The following is an 18,435-nucleotide window of genomic DNA, read 5'->3' as shown; positions in this document are numbered from 1 at the left end:
ATTTCAGTTCTCCTGAGATTACCATGAGCAGGCAGGGGTTTTGGGGGTGGATGAGCAGCTGCTGGGTGGCACGCTCCCTGTGCCAGGGGCTCAGACTGCCCTCCTCCCCCTCTTCCCATACTCAGACTGTTTCATTTTACTACTCCTTTCCTTGTACCACATCTTTCTTTTTCAATCCTTGCATTTTGAAAGACCCCAACACTCTTGTACATTGCTAAACCATTTTTGGCCTGTTTCTCTAACCAGTAAATCAGAAAATCTCATATTTATATATTTTTTACTATTAATCAAAATGTCAAAGCAACTTAAATATTTACCAACTAGAAAATAACCAAGGCAACAGCAATTTCAGAATTTTTTCAAATTTCATTTGTTCCTTCCCCTCATCAGACATTCTGATAGGCTTCCCAGAAAGATCTATACCTCTCCTCCCCACCGAACCCCAGTTGGGGATTGTTTCCAGGGCTACCTGCTGGCCTTTTGGAAAGCTTCTGCCCACAGAAGATCTTCTAGGCCCTAAAAACTCTGGAATGGCCGTCAGTGGGACCTCCAGGCCAGCAAGGTAATGGCCTTAACCCTCACTAGTTCCAGCCTAGGCAGGTTGGTTAGCAAGGTCATCTCCATCAATGCCATGAGAATTTAGAGGCACCTGAGGGTGGCCAGGTGGGGAACGCTGGGGTTCATGCCTCACTACACTCTGGGCTTTGCCCTCTCCTCCCTGGAGCCCCACAGCTCTCCAAGCACCATCTCTGCACAGTGGAGAAACAGAAGCCTCCACCTTCCCTTCCCTTGCTTACTAGGACACCAGACCCTGCAGACAACTCTTGTTCCTTTCCCGTCCTAATAAGACCCTGCAATAGACTCTGAGTCACCTCAAAGTCCCTATAGCTCCCCAGTGAGCTGTGGGGCGCCAGGAGGGCCAGGCTCCCCTGCACTGCTGGGCTCAGTCCACAGACCATGGCTCCTGTCTACAAAACATTGTTTCCCTCCCGGCCTTTGGCTGGTGACCTGGCAGGGAGCATGGGGTGCTGGCTGCGCAGTTGGAGGAAATGTGGACGGGCCGTTTGTCTATGAGGGTGGGAGGATAGTGGAAGACATGAAGAGGTGGCTCTGGGAGATGGAAGATCCAGAAGTAAAAGATCCTGGGCAGCTTGAGCCACCTGGTGACCCGGTTCTGAGGCACATTAGCTGAGTCCATGGAGAAACTCCTCTTGAGAGAGTTTCGCAGCTACTTGTTTGCAGTTTGTAACTGACCAAGCTTTAAAAACATGCCAGCCCTTGTGTGTGTAATGAGGTGGAGGAAATTTTATTCACTGTAATTTCTCTTAGGAGAAGGCTGTCTTTGTTCTAAGAATGCCTCAGACAAAGCTTCAGGGGAGCAGGAGGTTGCTCTGCTTGACAGAGGGGGAAGAATTGTGCTTTCTGATCCTAAAAGGAGGAAGGAGAGAGAAGGAAGAGGAGGACAGAACAGCGGGAAAGAGAGCGAGAAATCAGGAGGAGCTGAAAGACCAGTAAAAGAGATGTCACAGTGGGGACATGGCTGGGGGCTCTTTTGAGATTAGTGACACCTACTGTGCCTGTGAAAGTTGTTGTGAATTTGCACCATTATGTCCTTCACCGTCATTCCTGGGAAGTTGCCAGCAAATTCTGCCTCATTCATGAAATCTCTGCAAGAGATTATTTTGGGGGGTCTTGAGTCTCCTGTCTAGGGACACTGTGTGGAATCATACCATATGAAGGAGCTTGCAGAAGTCCAAGGGGGAAAGCTTTGGCCTTCCATGTAGACCAGGGAATTAGATCTAGATTTCTAGGGCCATTATTCCTAATTATGGACTAAAGATAAAAGAAATTTACTATTCTAAATTCAGTAATTACTTAAGGGAATGGATGGTTGACAGATTATCATCCTGGAGAGCATAGAAAACTAACCGAAATAGTATTCATAATACCAACTCCATACTAATATTGGTGTAGTAATCTGAAATTATTTTGGATGTATTGTAGGGTAGAATAAATAAGTAATTATACTGATGTTGAGTACCAGAGTTCTCACTGTGGGAGTTGAGAGATACAAATATGGAATAGGGGGAAAGACAAAAAGAACTACTCATATATCATATTGTGTTTGGATTGGTGGTATCAATGTGAACTCATGATACACACATGCACACGTCTTCATTACATCTCCTAATTTCCTGGCTCTGCTCACTGACTGCACTTTGCACACTGATCTTGGTTTCTAAAAACCACTGCCCACAACAAGGAACCAGGGCTCCTTGGAGCGATGGCGGAAGGCAGGTCTGAGGCAGTGAGAGTTGCTACAGAAAGTGAGGAAGTGCTCAAAGAATGATAAAGACACAGGAACAGGCTTGAAAGGAAACCCACTGGCCCTGTTTGGGACGATTTGAGCATTAAAAAGAAAAACAGCAATGGATTCTAACACCTTGAATAAACAAAAATAATCTGTGATTCCATATGCTGTGGTGTGAATGTGTCCGCTTCAAAATCCAGGTGTTGAAACTTAATGGCGAATATGATAGTACTGAGAGGTGATTAGGCCATGAGGGCTCCTCCCTGGTGAATGGAATTAGGACCCTATACAAGAAGAAGCTTTTCCTGCCTTCTTCAGCCCTCTTGCCTTCCACCCTGTGAGGACGGGGTGCTCCTCCCCTCTGAAGGATGCAGACCCCACCAGACATCAAATGCTGGTGCCTTGATCTTGGACTTCCGGCTTCCAAAATTGTGAGAAATAAATTTCTGTTCTTTATAAATTACCCAATCTGTGATATTCTGTTACAGTAGCACAAATGGTCTAAGGCACTATAATAATGCTAAAATGTGGATGGGGGAAGCTCTTCTTACCTCGTGTAACTCTCAGTGAAGTAACTGATTCAACCGGGATCATTAATGGATAACTATTTCCATAGATTAAAGTGTTGTTGGGAAACAGAATTTTCATTTCCTCTCAAAGTACCACCCTGCAGATTATTTATTTAACAGTTACAAATGGGAAAAGGTGCCTTTATGATGGAGAGCCTTAAAAAGTCTTTCATTCAGAAATCTCACTTCTAGAAACTTATCCAAAGAAATTAAGAGAAGTACAGTGAGATTTATGTATAAAGATATTTATTGCAATATTATTTATAGTGGCAGACATCCTTTAACAGGTGACCAAACTTAGCATCACTAACAATGAAAAAAACTGACATTGTGTGCCTGCTGATGTGATGTGATTCTGGGAGTAATCCCCAATGCTGGAAGATTCATAAAAGTCTAAAGAAGAAGATAAAAAGTGCTCACAATCTCACCTGCTAGAAAGAATCAACATTAACATTTTGGTGTATGTGTATGCACAAAATTGGGATGATTTATGTAATATGTATATATATTAATATATCTCTATGGAGAGAATCATATATGATAGGCATGTATGTATGATATGCATGTATATATGATGCATCGACATCATATGATTCTATATATATTTACATAGCAGTAGATATCCATGTCTACTTTGTTCCATATCATGAGCATTTCGTGAGCATTTTTCTTATTAAATGTTTTGAAATGCATTTAATAACTGCATAGTAATTCATCACAGGGTTATTTTATAACTTATTTAATCATTTTCTTTGTTATTGACTATTTAGGTAGTTTCAAGTATTTTGCCTTTACAAATAATATTGCAATAAACTTCCTAATACATAAATCTCACTGTACTTTTCTTAATTCCTTTGAATACATTTCTAGAAGTGGAATTTCTGGATGAAAAGCTTTTTAAGGGTTTTGACAAATATTGCCAAATTGCCCTGCAAATTGTACCAACCTGTACCAAGATTTTATCAGTTTACACTCCCAATAGCAGCGAGTGAGGGTGTCCATTTAAATGCATTCTAGACAGCACCAGATGTTCTAACTTTGAAGTCTTTAATGGAGTTTTTAATTTAAAAAATCACCAATTGTCAGTACCCTTATATACTTCAAGTTCTTGTCCATCTGTGTACATTTTTGTTATGCTTACAACATTGAACATATACTTTTTACTTGCCTTTTCATTCATTTCCAAGTCTTTATAATTTCTTAAAATCAAGTTTTGTGGCATAAATAACCATCCCCTTTTAGACTTTTAGGTCTAACAGATAGGTTGTTTCCTCTCTTTTGCTTTCCTGCAAAAAAATAGTCTCAGGCATTATCACTTTTCATTTCTGCTAAATTTAGTATAAGTTCCCAGGAGCAGGGTAGCCAGGCTGGAGGCCATGACAGTTTTTAAAGTTCTTGGGGTATCTGGATAGATTTATTTCCTGAAGGGATGCACCATTGTCATGCGGCAAAAACCCCACTTGGCCTCCAAAGGTGACCAGAGGTCAGCACAGGGAAGGCTACATGTACCTGATTCCCCCTTCCCTTGGGCCTCTCAAGGTGTGGCTCATGGCTTTGGGAGCCAAGGACTCATCCCAGCGCAGGCAGGTATCACCCTGCAGGTTCCCAGACTGCTGGGAGGGAACAAGGAGTTTGGGGTGGTTGAGGGAAGACAAGAGAAGGGCTTGGGACTTTGCCTGCACATAGCAGGCAAAGCTTTGGTCCCCAGTTCCACCGCCTGGAGGCCACGCTAGTAGCAGTCAAGCGTGGTGAGGATGCACAGCCCTGCCCTCAGCAAATGCGAGACTGGCCTCGTGAGAACGACTAGCCACCAAGGCATGATGTAACCTAGCCCACTGGCCTCCCTGCCTTCCTGCGCACCCCACTGCCAATTCATCCTCCCCACCCCCGACATTATCTGCTTTTTCTTTTTTGGTTTTTAAGCTTTGGGACTCCCAAAATCTCCACTTTGTCTGAACTGGTCCACAGTTCAATTGTACCTGTTTCCTCTAAACATGCTTTCCATTTTTTTCCGTGTTAGGCTGTGCCCAGCTTTGAATAAGAGTACAAAAGGCCTTTGTTTTTCCTACCCGGGGTGCTCCCAGCTTTGGGGGGATTCAGGCATTTCTGCGGTTTCTTTGGGAGACAGTTGCTGTCATGAGTACAGGAGGTTCTTCCGTGCTGAGGTCTGGTGGAAATGGCTCAGAACTGGGGTTGAGGGTTCTTGGGGTTTCTAAGTGACACCCCCCACTCTGTGACCTTGGGCAAGAAGTACTCCTCCCTCTTGGCCCCGGTTTTCTCAGAGAGAAGGTGGTCTAGCTGGTTCTAAGAAGTTACCTGCGGAGGACTGTTCTTATCTACATCCTGTGGGAACAGGGCAATCTCCCCAAGAAAAGATTAGTTTTGCTTCTGATGCCTCTTTCCTCAGCCTTCCTTTTTGTGCCTTTTTCTTCCTGTCCCTCCACCCTCATTCCCCTCCATCACAGTATGCTGCCCTCTCTGGCCACCACCCCAACCTCCGAGCCTGCCCCTTTTCTTCCTAGGCTTTTCCCTCAGGGCTTTGGAGCAGGACCGAGGGGACAGGATTCTCCTCTGTTGGAATCCTCTGCTGCTGGAGCTCCCAGGTGCATGCCTTTCCAGAGGGACCTTCTGCAGACCATGCCCCGTCAAATGCAAGAAGAGACTCTCACGGTGACACTTTCTGGCAAGCTGGCTGGTGAGGGAGATGGAGGTTGGGAAGCGGCAGCTTGGGCCGTCCTTCCCCCCAGCCCGGGGCTCCCAGCTGGGCCCTTCACAGACTTTGCATTCAGGGGCTGGCTCCCTGTTTGTTCCTGGCTGAAAACAGTTCCTGCAGGGTTTGCCCTGCCACCGACCTCCCGGCTTTCCCCACCCCTTGAGTGCTCAAGCCCTCTGCCAAGCCTCACAATCCCGCAGCAGCGTGAGAGGAGGGCTTAAAGCAGGGGGACCCTCCTCCTATTCCCTGAGTCTCCACCAAATGGCCCCGTTCTCTGCAGTGGGGACACCAGCCCCCAGAACATCCAGGCCTTGGGGACCTTTCAAGACAGGTGACCTGAGGCCTTGCCTGTCCCACAGGGCCAAGAGAGGCTTAGTGAGGCCGAGGCCAGCCTGTAGCACCCAGAGGCAGAAAAGCACATTCCAGCTTCCTTCAGTCCTGGGTCCTTAGACTTGTCTCTGGGAACTTTGGATTTAGTTTCCCCTCAACCCATGCCCTCTGCCAAAATCAGGGCTCTTTGGAACTTATTCTTTCGGCAAGAGGGCTCCCTTTGATGCCCGTGTCAAATGAGATGGAATCTGGCCAGGTTGTTATAGGAACTCAGGAGAATCCCTGGAGTGGGAAAAATAATGAGAACACGGGGCCATTCACCATTCAGCGCTGGAAAGTGGAGCAAGCATTGTCCCGGCTGTAGCGGCCGGGGCAGCGGGAGGAAGCAGGCGGAAGGAGGGGCTTGCTCAGCACCAGGAGGCTCTGGTGGCATTGGGGGGTGTGCGGTGTGGTGTGCAGAGCAAGAGGCTGAATAAACTCTGGGTTCAAATACTAAATCGACCACTTACTATTTGTGTGACCTTCAGTTAAAACAATCAACATGATTCAATTTTGTTGAAAAACAACTGTATTAAGTCTAGAAGAAAAATCATCCTTTCTTTGGCAGTGGTTATCTCAGTAGTATGTTTACAGGTGATTTAAAATTGCTTTTTGTGCTTTTCTATTTTTTTCTGACATTTTCTTTAAACAGTATGGATTACTTGTATAATTGGGGAAAAAACAAACAAAAAACAACCACAAAGCCACGTCTTCACTTTGGAAATGAACAGATTCCAGGAATGGGCTGTTGGGAATCTAGGAATTGATACTCAGACACTTGAAAGGGAAAGGACAGTGCCTTTCAGCCTTCAGGCCAGTCCAAGCAAGAAGAGTTTCCTTGGTCCCTGTCTACGAGTTCCACTGTGGGCCGGGAGCCAGGCCGGGCAAGCCCAGCACTGGAGACGGGTACTTCGCACAGGCCTGGGGGCGAGGGCGGTCTGGCTGGTCTGTCTGGGTGGGCAGTTATTCCTGCTGCTGATCTTCTGTGTGGCGGTGGCTGATCATAGCCCACCCTGTCAGCCAGCTCTGCAGACTCTCAGTCTGCCCCGCCGGGTGCCCTTCGTGGGCTCATGTTGAGGTCTCTCCCTAGCCAGCCTTATCCCTTAGTCCCCACCCTGGGGAACAGGGTGGCTTAATGGGGTTTCCTCCCCCACACTGGGCATACCTCATGTCCCGGTCCCTCATCTGGACCTTGACGTGAGCTGCCTTCTATCACTGTTGTCTGTTTATTGTTAATTTTTTGAGGTATAACATATAGTAAAATGCACAACTCCTAACTATATGGCTTAGTGAATTTTTACGTATGTTTATGCCCATACAACTGCTGCTCAGATTGAGACATTGAACATGCCCGTTACCCTAGAGGGTTCCCTCGTGTTTTTTCCCCTGTCAGTACCCACCTTCAGGTGGGACACGATAAGGCCCTCTACTGCCATATGTCAGTTTTGCCTGTTTTAAACTTTATTATATGTATTCTTTGTGTCTTCTTTTGCTTATCGTTGTGTGTATTAGCCTGCTATTTCTATGTAACAAAGCACCCCAAAATTTAGTGGCTTAAAACAACAGTCAGCTATTTTGCTTACTGGTTTTCAATTTGGGGTAGGGCTTACAGGGAATGGTTCCTCTCTGCTCCATGTGGCATTGCCCAGGGTGGCTTGATGGGGGCCTGGAAGATTCCATTGCAAGATGGTTCACTTGCATGGGGAGTAAGCTGGTGACAAGGCCTCAGCTCCTACACACATGGGTCTTTCCTAAGCCACTTGGGCTTCCCTACAGAGTGGTGACTGGGTTCCAAAAGAGTGACCATCCTGAGGGCAAAGTGGAAGTGCGAGACATTTTTATGATCTAGCTCTAAGATGAGGTTACATCACCTTACCTCTGTCATTCTCTATTTGTTGAGGCAGTCACAAAGTCCTGACCAGAATCAAGGGGAGGGGACATAGACTTTACCTCTAGATGAGGATGTAGGAATGTTCTAGAAGAACATGGGAGACAGGAATATTGGGGTGGCCATCTTTGGAAAATACATTCTGCCATATTATGTCTGTGAGATTCATCTACTTTGTAACATGTATTTGTAGTTTACTTTTTTTTTTGAGACAGAGTCTCACTCTTTTGCCCTGGCTAGAGTGCCACGGCGTCAGCCTAGCTCACAGCAACCTCAGACTCCTGGGCTTAAGCAATCCTTCTGCCTCTGCCTCCCGAGTAGCTGGGACTACAGGCATGCGCCACCATGCCTGGCTAATTTTTTTTCTATATATATTTTTAGCTGTCCAAATCATTTCTTTCTATTCTTAGTAGAAACGGGGTCTTGCTCTTGCTCAGGCTGGTCTCGACCTGCTGACCTCGAGCGATCCTCCCACCTCGGCCTCCCAGAGTGCTAGGATTACAGGCGTGAGCCACCGTGCCCGGCCTGTAGTTTACTTTTTAATTGCTGTATAATATTTCATTGTGGGCACATACTATAATTTACCTATCCATTCTACTGTTGAATTATTTGCAGTTTGGGGCTATATGAATAGTGCTGCTGTAAACATTCTTTTTTCTTTTTTTTTTAATTAATTTTTTTTTCTGTCCTCTATAGGCCAGGATGAACTTTCTTATATAAGTCTTTTGGTAGACAAAGTCTACCTCCTATCACTTGGTATCTCTTTAGATTCTAAAAATCATACAGTTCTATCCTTTTCTCTCTCTCTCCTCATCAGTTACTGTAGCCCTATGTACTTTTAGTAGGTAAATCTTTGCCAGTGTTTTTAAAATGTCAAAAATAAATTATTTAAGTATTATATAAATATGTTCTTTAAAAAGCTTTCAATATTACAATTAAGATTAAAGTTCCTTCTGACACCCTTTGCCAAGTGTGGGCCCTTTCCTTCTACCCCAAGGTAATCCCTGTAACCAGTTTGTTAGGTCTCCTTCTAGGATTTTTTGATGCATTTAGACACATAAATATTCTCATGGAAAATATCGTTTTATGTGTGTGTGTTATTTGGTACAACAAACAGCATCAAACTACTTGGCAATTTGTTTTCTTACTCAAGAAAATATCTTGGCGATATGGCCATGGAGTCACATGTAGCTCTACTTCACTTTTTAAACTGCTGAATACTGTTCCATAGTATTATTATACCACCATCGTTGAGCCATTTCCCAATGGAAGGACATTTAGGTGGTATCCTTCTTTACTATTTTTTGTGTGTCCTATGAACTGAGGATAGGCCCGAGGCCTTGCACATTACAAACACTTTCAGTACTTGATTGACATTGATGTAATCCTAAAAGGGAAAAATTCCCAGGAGCCATGGATCTGTGCCCCTCAATATCTCTTTCTTTCCTCTGCAGAGACGTCTCAGAGAGGCTGTGCAGCTACTGGAGGACTATAAGAATGGCACCCTGCGCCCGGGGGTCACCAATGAGCAGGTAACTCTGTTGGAGCTGGGAGTATGGCAGGTGGAGGGGGGAAGGAAGGTGGTTAATTCACAACCCCTTCCCTGCAGCCAGAACCACTATACTTTTCCTTGGGCATCTACTTCTACTGTTGCTATGTACCTCTGGGGACTTCCTGCTCTTTTGGGGAGATACTCAGATCTCCCCCATATCCTAGGTCTGTTGGGAAGCATAGAGGTTGATAAGGCTAGAGAGACCCAAAGACAGTGGTTTGGTGAAGCCGGCTTGCACTGGCTTGCAAGAGCTGATTGGAAGCATTTCTTCCCAATTTCACATTCAGTGACATCACAGTGGTAGCCTAAATTAGCCGTGAATGGAAGTATTTACACCATGGAAATTGGCAAATGCCACAAATCAGACTTTTTCTCCAGAGAACCAGTTATTAAACATTTACCATCATACCACTGCCAAAAATTCAGGTTGAGGTGGGAAGGATGGGGAGAATGGTGAGGATTAGGCTAGGATACTATAATTTCATTTTTTTAAATATATAGGGACTTTAATTAGAGCTAACTGAAATGTTGAGGGTTATATTTGGTTTTGGGGAGAAGGTAGAATGTAATGTAGAACAACTTTAATGATTATTAAGACTTATGGTTAATGTCTCAAAGTCTTTCTTTTTGTTTGTTAACTTAATTTCAAAAACTTTTTCAAAATTCATATTTTTTCAAAGTAATATGTATGTATAATTGAAAAAGTCAAATGTTACTAAAGCACTTGTAAGGAAAAATAGTATGCTACCCATCCCTCCCAAATTCCCATTCCTGGGGAGCAACTACTTTTAGCTGTTCTTCAGACAGAAATCTGTATTTCAAACTAATGTGCTTATCTACACTGCTATTTCTCAATTAGTTCTTTCGCACTATCTATTTTGGTAGTTGAGGATTCAGCTCTCTTATTATCCATCCCTATAAACAAACATCTTTGCCCTCAAAATAGTTATTATGATTTTGGAGTTATTCAGTATTCATGTTATCACAATTATATAAATAACATTTACTGAACAGTCAAATTAGTTGTATCATGATTATGTTTCTTTTTTTTCCAACTTTATGTTTTATCTGGAGTTGATAATGGCCTCATTTTTTTCATTGGCATAGTTTCCTTTGTACCATCTTTAACTCTTACTGTACCCTCCAGCAGCATTTCAGTGTGGTCATGCACTGCGTAACGTTTTGGTCAATGACCGACTCCATATATGAAGGTGGTCCCATGAGATGATAATGGAGCTGAAAAATTCCTCTCCCCTAGTAACATCTTGATGATCTGGACCCTGTGTAGGCCTAGGCTAATGTCTGTGTTTGTGTCTTAGTTTCTAGCTAGTACTAAAAGAGTTTAAAAAGTAAAACAGAAAACAAAAACCAAAAAAAACTTTTAAAGTAGAAAAAAGCTTATAGGATAAGGATATAAAGACAGAAAATATTTTTGTACACCTGTGCAAAGTGTTTGTGTTTTAAGCTAAGTATTGTTACAAAAGAGTCAAAAAGTTAAAAAAAATTTAAAAGTTCATAAAGTAAAAAATTTACAATAAGCTAAGTTTAATTTATTATTGAAGAAAGAAAACTACTGTTTTAGTAAATTTAGTGTAGCCTAAGTGTACAGTGTTTATAAAGTCTGTGGTAGCGTCCAGTAATGTCCTAGGCCTTCACGTTCACCCAACACTCACCACTTACCCAGAGCAACTTCCAGTCCTACGAGCTCTATTCATGGTAAGTGCCACATACAGTTGTACCCTTTTAAAAATCTTTTACACTGTATTTTTATGTACATTTTCTATGTTTAAATATGTCTAGATCCACAAATACTTACCACTGTGTTCCAATTGCCTACAATATTGAGTGCAGTAACATGCTGTACAGGTTTGTAGCCTAGGAGCGCTAGGCTAGACCAAATAGCCCATGTGCACAGTAGGCTGTACCTTCTAGGTTTGTGTAAGTACACTCTGTGATGTTTATGCAAGAAAGTTGCCTAATGATGCATTTCTCAGAATGTATCCCTGTCGTTAAGTGACACATGACTATATTTTCAGTGCCTTCTTTTAATTTGAAGACTCCTATTTTTCAGTTTCATCTTCCTTTCTTTCTTTCTTTCTTTTTTTTTTTTTTGAGAGACAGGGTCTTGCTCTATAGCCCGGGCTGGAATGCAGTGACTCACTGTAACCTTGAACTCCTGGGCCCAAGTGATCCTCTCACCTCAGCCTCCTGAGCAGTTCGGACTCTAGGTACAACCACTGTGCCCAGCTAGTTTTTTTTTTTTTTTAATTTTTTGTAGATCTGGGGTTTCAATATGTTGCCTAGGAGGTCTCAAACTCCTGACCTCAAGCAATCCTCTCACCTCAGTCTCCTAAAGTGCTGGGATTATAGCCAGGAACCACCATGTCCAGCCTCAGTTCCATTTTTTTTTCCATGAAATTTTCCTTTCTGGGGTCCACCTCCTGCCAGCTCCAAGTCTTCCTTTTCCTTGGTATATGCTGTAGCTTTGGTGGAACACCTCTTCTAGCAGCTTCTTGAGAAAGGGTAAACGGGAAGAAAGTTTTGAGTCTTTTTGTGTCTAAAAAAAATTGTAATCCTGCACTCAGCCTTAATTGACAGTTTGGCTGAGGAGAAAATTCTAGGTTGACAATCATTTTTCTTCAGATTTTTGAAGACCATTGTGCTATTTTCTTCTGGGTTCCAATATAGCTGTTGAAAAACCTGATGCCATTTTATTCCTGATTCTTTGCAAGTGGTCTGTTTTCTTTCTTTGGAAATATTTAGGATCATCTCTTTATCTGTGAAATTTCACAACACTATCTCTTTTAAAATTCATTATTTTGGATTCTTGGTGACCTCTTTCAGTCTGAAAGAGAACTGAAGACACCTTTCAATTCTAGCAAATTTTTAAACAATGTTTTTTTGATAATTTCTTCTCATTCTGGAACCTTATTTGTCAAGTATTTGGACCTCTTATGCTGACACTCAGATTTTCTTACCTTTTTTCTTTTCTATGCCATCACTATATACATGGGGCTAGGGCCTGGGGGGATAGAACGAGGAAGAAGCTGGGCCAGGTTCTTGCCTCTTGGACCCCCTCACCCCTGAACGCAGGCAGTGACGGTGAGAACACCGGATACCGTGGGAGAGCCGCAGAAGGAGTAACCCACCCGGACTCCCCTGGATTTGAGGGGTGGGAAGAGGGCCTGTGCGGAGGGGGCTGCGGGTAGGAGTGGTCCAGAAGCAGGTTGTGCTGGAGGTGGGGAGGGCACCTGCGGTGGGAGTGACCGAAGTGAAGGTGCTAGACCGCCACAGGGTGACGTGAAGGGAGGGCAAACGCGTGAGTGGATGCAGTGCCTTGGCCGGCTGCCCTCGTGCGGGGCCCTAGGGGAGTGAAGAGACCCGGCGCAGTGCCTGCTGATGCAGGGCCCATCTGAAGGCCTCTGTACTGTGTGCTGAGTCACTGACAGCCGCCAGCAGGGAGGGCAGGCTGTGACCTTTCATTCCCAAGCAGCGGTACTTCCCTCTGGCCATGGGCACTAGAGAGCCTGGATGGCATGCCCTGATACTCCACCCTTCGCTAGGCAAAGTAGTCCTCCGACCCTCACGTGTTCTTCTCAGACCTGTCAAGGTGGGTCCAGCCTCCAAGCCCTTCCCGACCCTGTGTCTACTCCTGGCCCAAGCTCCCCTCTGCTCCGTTCTTGCTCAAGTTGTCTTCCTGGGACCCCGTCCAGCTCTCAGAGTCTGGGGAATGAGGCCCATTTCCTCCTCTTTGCTCCCTTCAGTAGCTTAAAGCTGCCTGCCCTGTTTCCTGGGCCTCCTTTGTGTTCTGCCCGAAAGCCCCCCTGTGCCTCCAGAGAGCTGGGGAGGTGGCCTGGCACTAGCGGTGCTTCCCAATTCTGGCTCATGTTGGTGGTGCCTGCAGTGTCCATCTGGTGGCTGGGTAGCACAGTGCTCTAGGTGTGAGCCTGCCGCCATGGCCCCCTAGAGGCAAAGCCTCTCTGTTCCTCCCTTCCCCCATCCTCCTGGCTCCCCAGCGAACGGGGGAGGTTGGACTTTGCATCAGCTCTTGCAGTGCTTCCCTCCCTGGGCCTCAGTTTGCAAAGCCAGACCTTCCTCTGGCCTCCACAGACACTGGAGGAGAGGGCACAGGTAATGACATGCCAGCTCAGGGCTTGGGAAGCCTCAAGGACAGGCCCTGGCCCTGGCCCAGGCTGGCCCTGCTCAAGGGTCATGCATGTGCCATCTGAAGAGGCCCAGGTGGTTCTTGGTCTCAGTCTGGAGACCTTGCCTGCATCCAGGCTCTGTGCCCTGCTCTGATGTCCTTTTGCAGGTGTGGGGTCAGAAGCCTGTGGCTGGGTCTGTGGTGTCATGGGCAGTGCTGGGTCACTTGTGATGCTCTGTTTTTCTACCCAGTTTGTCATCTAATCTGCCCTCCAGCTACAGCACCTCACCAGAGTATGTGCAAATGTATTGGTCTTTTTTTCACCCTGGATACCATGTTTTTGTCTTCTGTTAACGGGGGACTGATGGCTCTTCCACAGACTGTTCTTATTAAAAGGTTGCTATGCCAATTAGTCCTGAGGATAAAACAAAAATAAATATAATTTACCTTTTAGGCTTAGGAGGTAGGAATTTGATGTGCTATGGACCCCAATAAGGACGGCAGCTTACAGTTAAACAACAAAGCCGTAGTTGACCAAAAATATAAGCATAGGCACAACCAATTAAGTTTCTGAATGTTGGGTCTGATTTGTGCACTTGTGTCTGCTAGGGCTTTGCCAGAATGGCTTGGTGTGGATGGAAATGGGTGGGATTAGATGTGAAAGACCCCTCCCCATGGTGAACTACCACTCACTGCTTGCTTACCAAGGGCCAGGCGCTGTACTAAGTACTAGCACTGTGCCTGTATTATCTCAATTAATCTTCAGAGACCTGTCAGTTGGTACCTGTGTCAACTCCATTTTATAAGCCTGAAAACTGAGGCTCAGAGAAGTTGTACTTCTTGCCTAAAGTCCCATAGCTAGTCTGTGGTGGGACAGGCATCTGACACTGGGTCCCCTTAGACCGGTGGGAGGGATGTGTTCTGTAAGTCACAGGCAAAAGCTGAGAAGTAGAATGGAGAGGAGAAACATATATGTAGGCGGACGGGGAGAGGGAATAGGGGAGAGGAACAGACAGAGAAAGAGGCAGAGAAATGAGATGAGGTAGAGAAAGTTGGAAAGGAAGTTGGGGAGTTAAAGGCCAGATTATGAAAGTCTTTGAAAACTAGGCAGAGATGCTGGAGGTGTCATGTTGGGTAAGGGGAAGCTACTGAAAGCTCTTGAGCAAGGGAGTAGCATGACAGTGGCACTGTGGCGGGATCAGTTGGCGGCAGTGCCAGGTGGACTGGGGATGAGTAAGTGCTGTTATAAAAACCAGGTTGGAAGCTACTGGAGTCATTGGGAGTGTGGTGAGCAGATCACTGGGAACCACTGCAGGGTCCTGAGCGGTTGTTCTTGTCCATCATCCCCATTCCCCAGAGGCTGGGAGCCAGCCAACCTCTATTATGTGCCTGCTCTGCACCTGGCGCAACATACCGGCTGCTCAGAGCCCCCATGCAGTTCATATTTCTGCCCTCGACCTGCCAAGGAGAAACGGCTGCTGGGATGCAAGAGATACTGCAGGTCTCCTCTGGCAGGGAGGAAATGGGGTCAGCCGTGTTCGGGCTTTGCTGAAAATAGCAGAGTAAACACCAGAGGCTTAAAATACTTGTACCCCAAATCTTCTGTGAGTGTCAGCAGGTTTGTCAGGAGCTGGCTGAAGGGAAGGGGCTGACCCACCAGCCTTACCCCGACTCATAGCCTCAGGCTCCGGGAATCCGGATGGGCACCCTGCCCCTCTGGGCCAGCCCCAGCTTGGCCCTTGTCATGAGCACAGAACAGGCAAGTAAGTGACCAGTATGAGCTGAGGCATTTGTGTGAGGGCAAAGTGTCATACTGGGTGCTGGGTCACTGCAGTGCCCTCCCGATGGTCTCCCCATTGCACCTGGGCCCTCCATCCATTCCCGGCACAGCAGTCAAAGTGGTCTCTGGAAACATACCTGACATTGTTTGTTCCTCTGCTACAGGCTTTCTTAGACTCAGCGCTGTTGGCATTTGGGGCCAGATGATTCTGCTGTGGGGGCCGTCCTGTGCACTGAGAATGTTTAGCAGTGCCCTTGGCTTTGACCCAACAGATGTACCTAGGTCCCCCTCCCCAGTCATGACAACCACAAATGTCTCCAGATGATCCCAAATGTCCTCTGGCTACAAAAGTCCACTGCACACCCCCGTTGAGAACTATGGCTCCAGCAGAAACGCTATAATTTTTCAGTTAGAATAAGAACCATAGTCCTTAACTTGGCCTGCAAAGCCCTCATTCCTCTCTGACCTTGTCTCCTATGACTCTCCCCCTATTCAGTCCACTCCAGTCACACTGGCCTCCTTGCTGTCCCTCAAACATGCCAGATAGGTCCACTTCTGCCTCAGGGCCTTTGCATTGCCTTTTCTGTCTGCCAGAACACTCGCCTACTAGATATCTGTGTGGCTCACTCGCCTCTTCAAGTGTTCCTCTGGTGTCACCTCAATGAGACCCGCTCCAGCTATCTGACTTACTGCTATAACTTCCATCTCCACTGCCAGCACACACTCCTTGTCCCCTACCCTGTTCCACTTTCCCTTGTATCCTTCTAACATGTCAGAGAGTTTGCTTATTTATTGTTTTCATTGCTTATCGTCTATCTGGCCACACTAGCCTGCCTGTAGGCTCCACAGAAGCAGAGATTTTTGTCTGGTTTTTTTCACTCATGTATCTACCCTTAGTGCCTAGAGCAGTGTTCAACACTTAGTAGATGCTCAGTAAGTATTTGTTAAATAAATGAATTTGTTAAATAAACAAATTATTAATTTTCACAACCTTGAAAGTATTCATATCCTCATATTACAAATGAGGAAATAGAGGCTCAGACAGATTAAGTAAGTGGCCCTAAATCTCATGGGAGATCTGGAATTCAAACCCGGGTCTTGATGGAGCCAAGCCACACGTGTAGGGGAATCGCGATGCTGCCATGTGCTGTGCTGCAGAACGAGGCGGAGAGTCTCTCTCTCTTGCATCTGTAGAATTGGGGGTACCTTTGCCCTACATAGATTTGCAACAGGTACCTATTACCTGGGAGTAACCATGGCAACAAAATTAATGGTGAGGTATAATGCGACTGGCCCAACTGATAAATTAGGAAGTTTTTTTTTGTTTGTTTTATGGAGGCATTCTTTGCCTTACAGAAGGATCCCCTTCAGGCTCTGTTTAATTACCTTCTGGAGGTTGTTTTAAATAGGCTCTGTCTTTGCTGCCTTGGGAAGTTTGGAGAAGCAGCTTGGAAGGAGGCAGAGGGGAAGAGGAGCGCGCCAGGCTGGGGGTGGGGCTGGGCAGTTACTCCTCCCTGCGGGTGTCGGGGGTATGTCCTGCTCTGCCTGCGAAGGCAGGGCTCGTGAGTAGGCCATGCCCTCGAAGTATGTTTGAGATGCACCCTCTGCCCCTCCCTTGGTTTCTACACTGACTTTCAGATTGGTCCAGACGGCAGCTCAGCTGAGGTGCTGGCTGTTTTTGAAATCAGCAAACTTCTGCAATGCTCCAGCCACCTCTCAGCCACGCTGCTTCCCCACACCTCCTCTGTGTCCTCATTCACCAAGTTGAGAAATCAAGCAGGGTTCAAAGTCTCATCTCGACCCTGGTTTATCACTGGAGCCAGTAAGTCCTAGGGGATCAGGGCCACATATTTTTATGTTTAGCCAGAGGCACAGAGGAGATGGGCTGAACCCAAACGAGGTCAGGTCACAAGTAGGAGTTGTAGTTTAAAGTGGAGATGCTTCCTCCATGGGCTGATGAGAAGATGCTCGGGGCTCCCTTCTCTAGATTCCCAGTGTGGACGGCACACCCACTGCCTTTCATCTGGCCCCCTGTCCAATGCTTCACATCCCAGGATGACCCTTCCCTGTAACCTGTTTGCAGGACTGGCTGGTGAAACTTGGAACTGGCAGCCAGCGCTTGGCTTGTGGGCGGTACCTGCTGCTGTTTCTGCATCTACCATTTAACCCCATGGGCCCAGGGAAAAGCCTAGATCCAAGGAGTCAGACCTGAGTCCTTGTCCTGGCCTCCACGCAAGCTGGGCCTGGCATCATAGGCTGTTGGACAGCAAGGGGCCCTAGAGAGGCTTGCTTCCACCTGCTGCCCCTTCCTCTACCTGATTAATTTTAAAAACAGTGCAAGTCTAAGGTGTGAGGTGACTTGCACAGGAAGACCATGCAAGTTAGTGACCAAGCCAAGGCCAATATCCATGAAAGTGACTGTTGTCACTACAGCCTGGAGATAGGAGGAGCCCAAACAAGTTCAAACCATGACTAGAAATTTTCATTGAAAATGAAGATGTCCCTCCTATCTCACCCCAAAACCTCTGAGGCTGGTGCATTGCCAGATGCCACCACAAGAGCCTTAAGCACCATCTTAGCTTCTATTCCTTCCTTTCTTCCCTGGAAAGCCTTCTCTGATGTCACGGGAGGTGGTTTCCTATAACCCCAAATAGGTGATATTAGAGTGACACTAGCTGCTGTAACAAAAGATCCCCAGGTGCACTAGCTTAAATAAGACAATTTGTTTCTCTGCCGTGCAACAGTGCACGTTCCAGGTGGGCAAGTGGCTCTGCTCCACAAGATCATTCAGGGACCTAGGATGTTTCTCCACCACCTCCTTGGGTGTCATCCTGCCTGCATGGCCAGGGCTGGGCTGCAGCCACATCCTTGCTCTGGCTCACAGGAAGGGGACAGAAGGTAGGGAGAGGGAGACACTGGCCTGGAGAAGGCACATTACTTCCCCTCAGATGCCACTGGGGGGCTCAGGCACATGGAGAAACCCCACTGCAAAGGAGCGTGGGAAATGTAGTGCAGCCAGCCAGCCATCTGCCAGCTACTGTTCTGTGACGGGATGAAGGGGACATAGATTTTGTTGGACAGTTCATGGTCTGTGCCATATGGGTTGACA

General features: G+C 46.3%; 1 protein-coding gene across 2 annotated transcripts in view; it reads left to right on the top strand.

Moving 5' to 3' along the window:
• Positions 1-18,435, top strand: part of SFXN5 (sideroflexin 5) — a 126,529-nt gene that overhangs the window by 12,516 nt on the left and 95,578 nt on the right. For both annotated transcript variants that reach the window (XM_045549853.1, XM_045549854.1), the window contains exon 3: positions 9,305-9,382. In XM_045549853.1, coding sequence (XP_045405809.1) covers positions 9,305-9,382 — 78 coding nt within the window. The remainder of the gene's footprint in view (positions 1-9,304; positions 9,383-18,435) is intronic.

This window comes from Lemur catta, chromosome 4 (genome assembly GCF_020740605.2).
Source record: "Lemur catta isolate mLemCat1 chromosome 4, mLemCat1.pri, whole genome shotgun sequence".
Lineage (NCBI taxonomy): Eukaryota > Metazoa > Chordata > Mammalia > Primates > Lemuridae > Lemur > Lemur catta.
The sequence above is the reverse complement of the archived record's forward strand: the minus strand, read 5'-3'. Positions and strand labels throughout refer to the sequence as shown.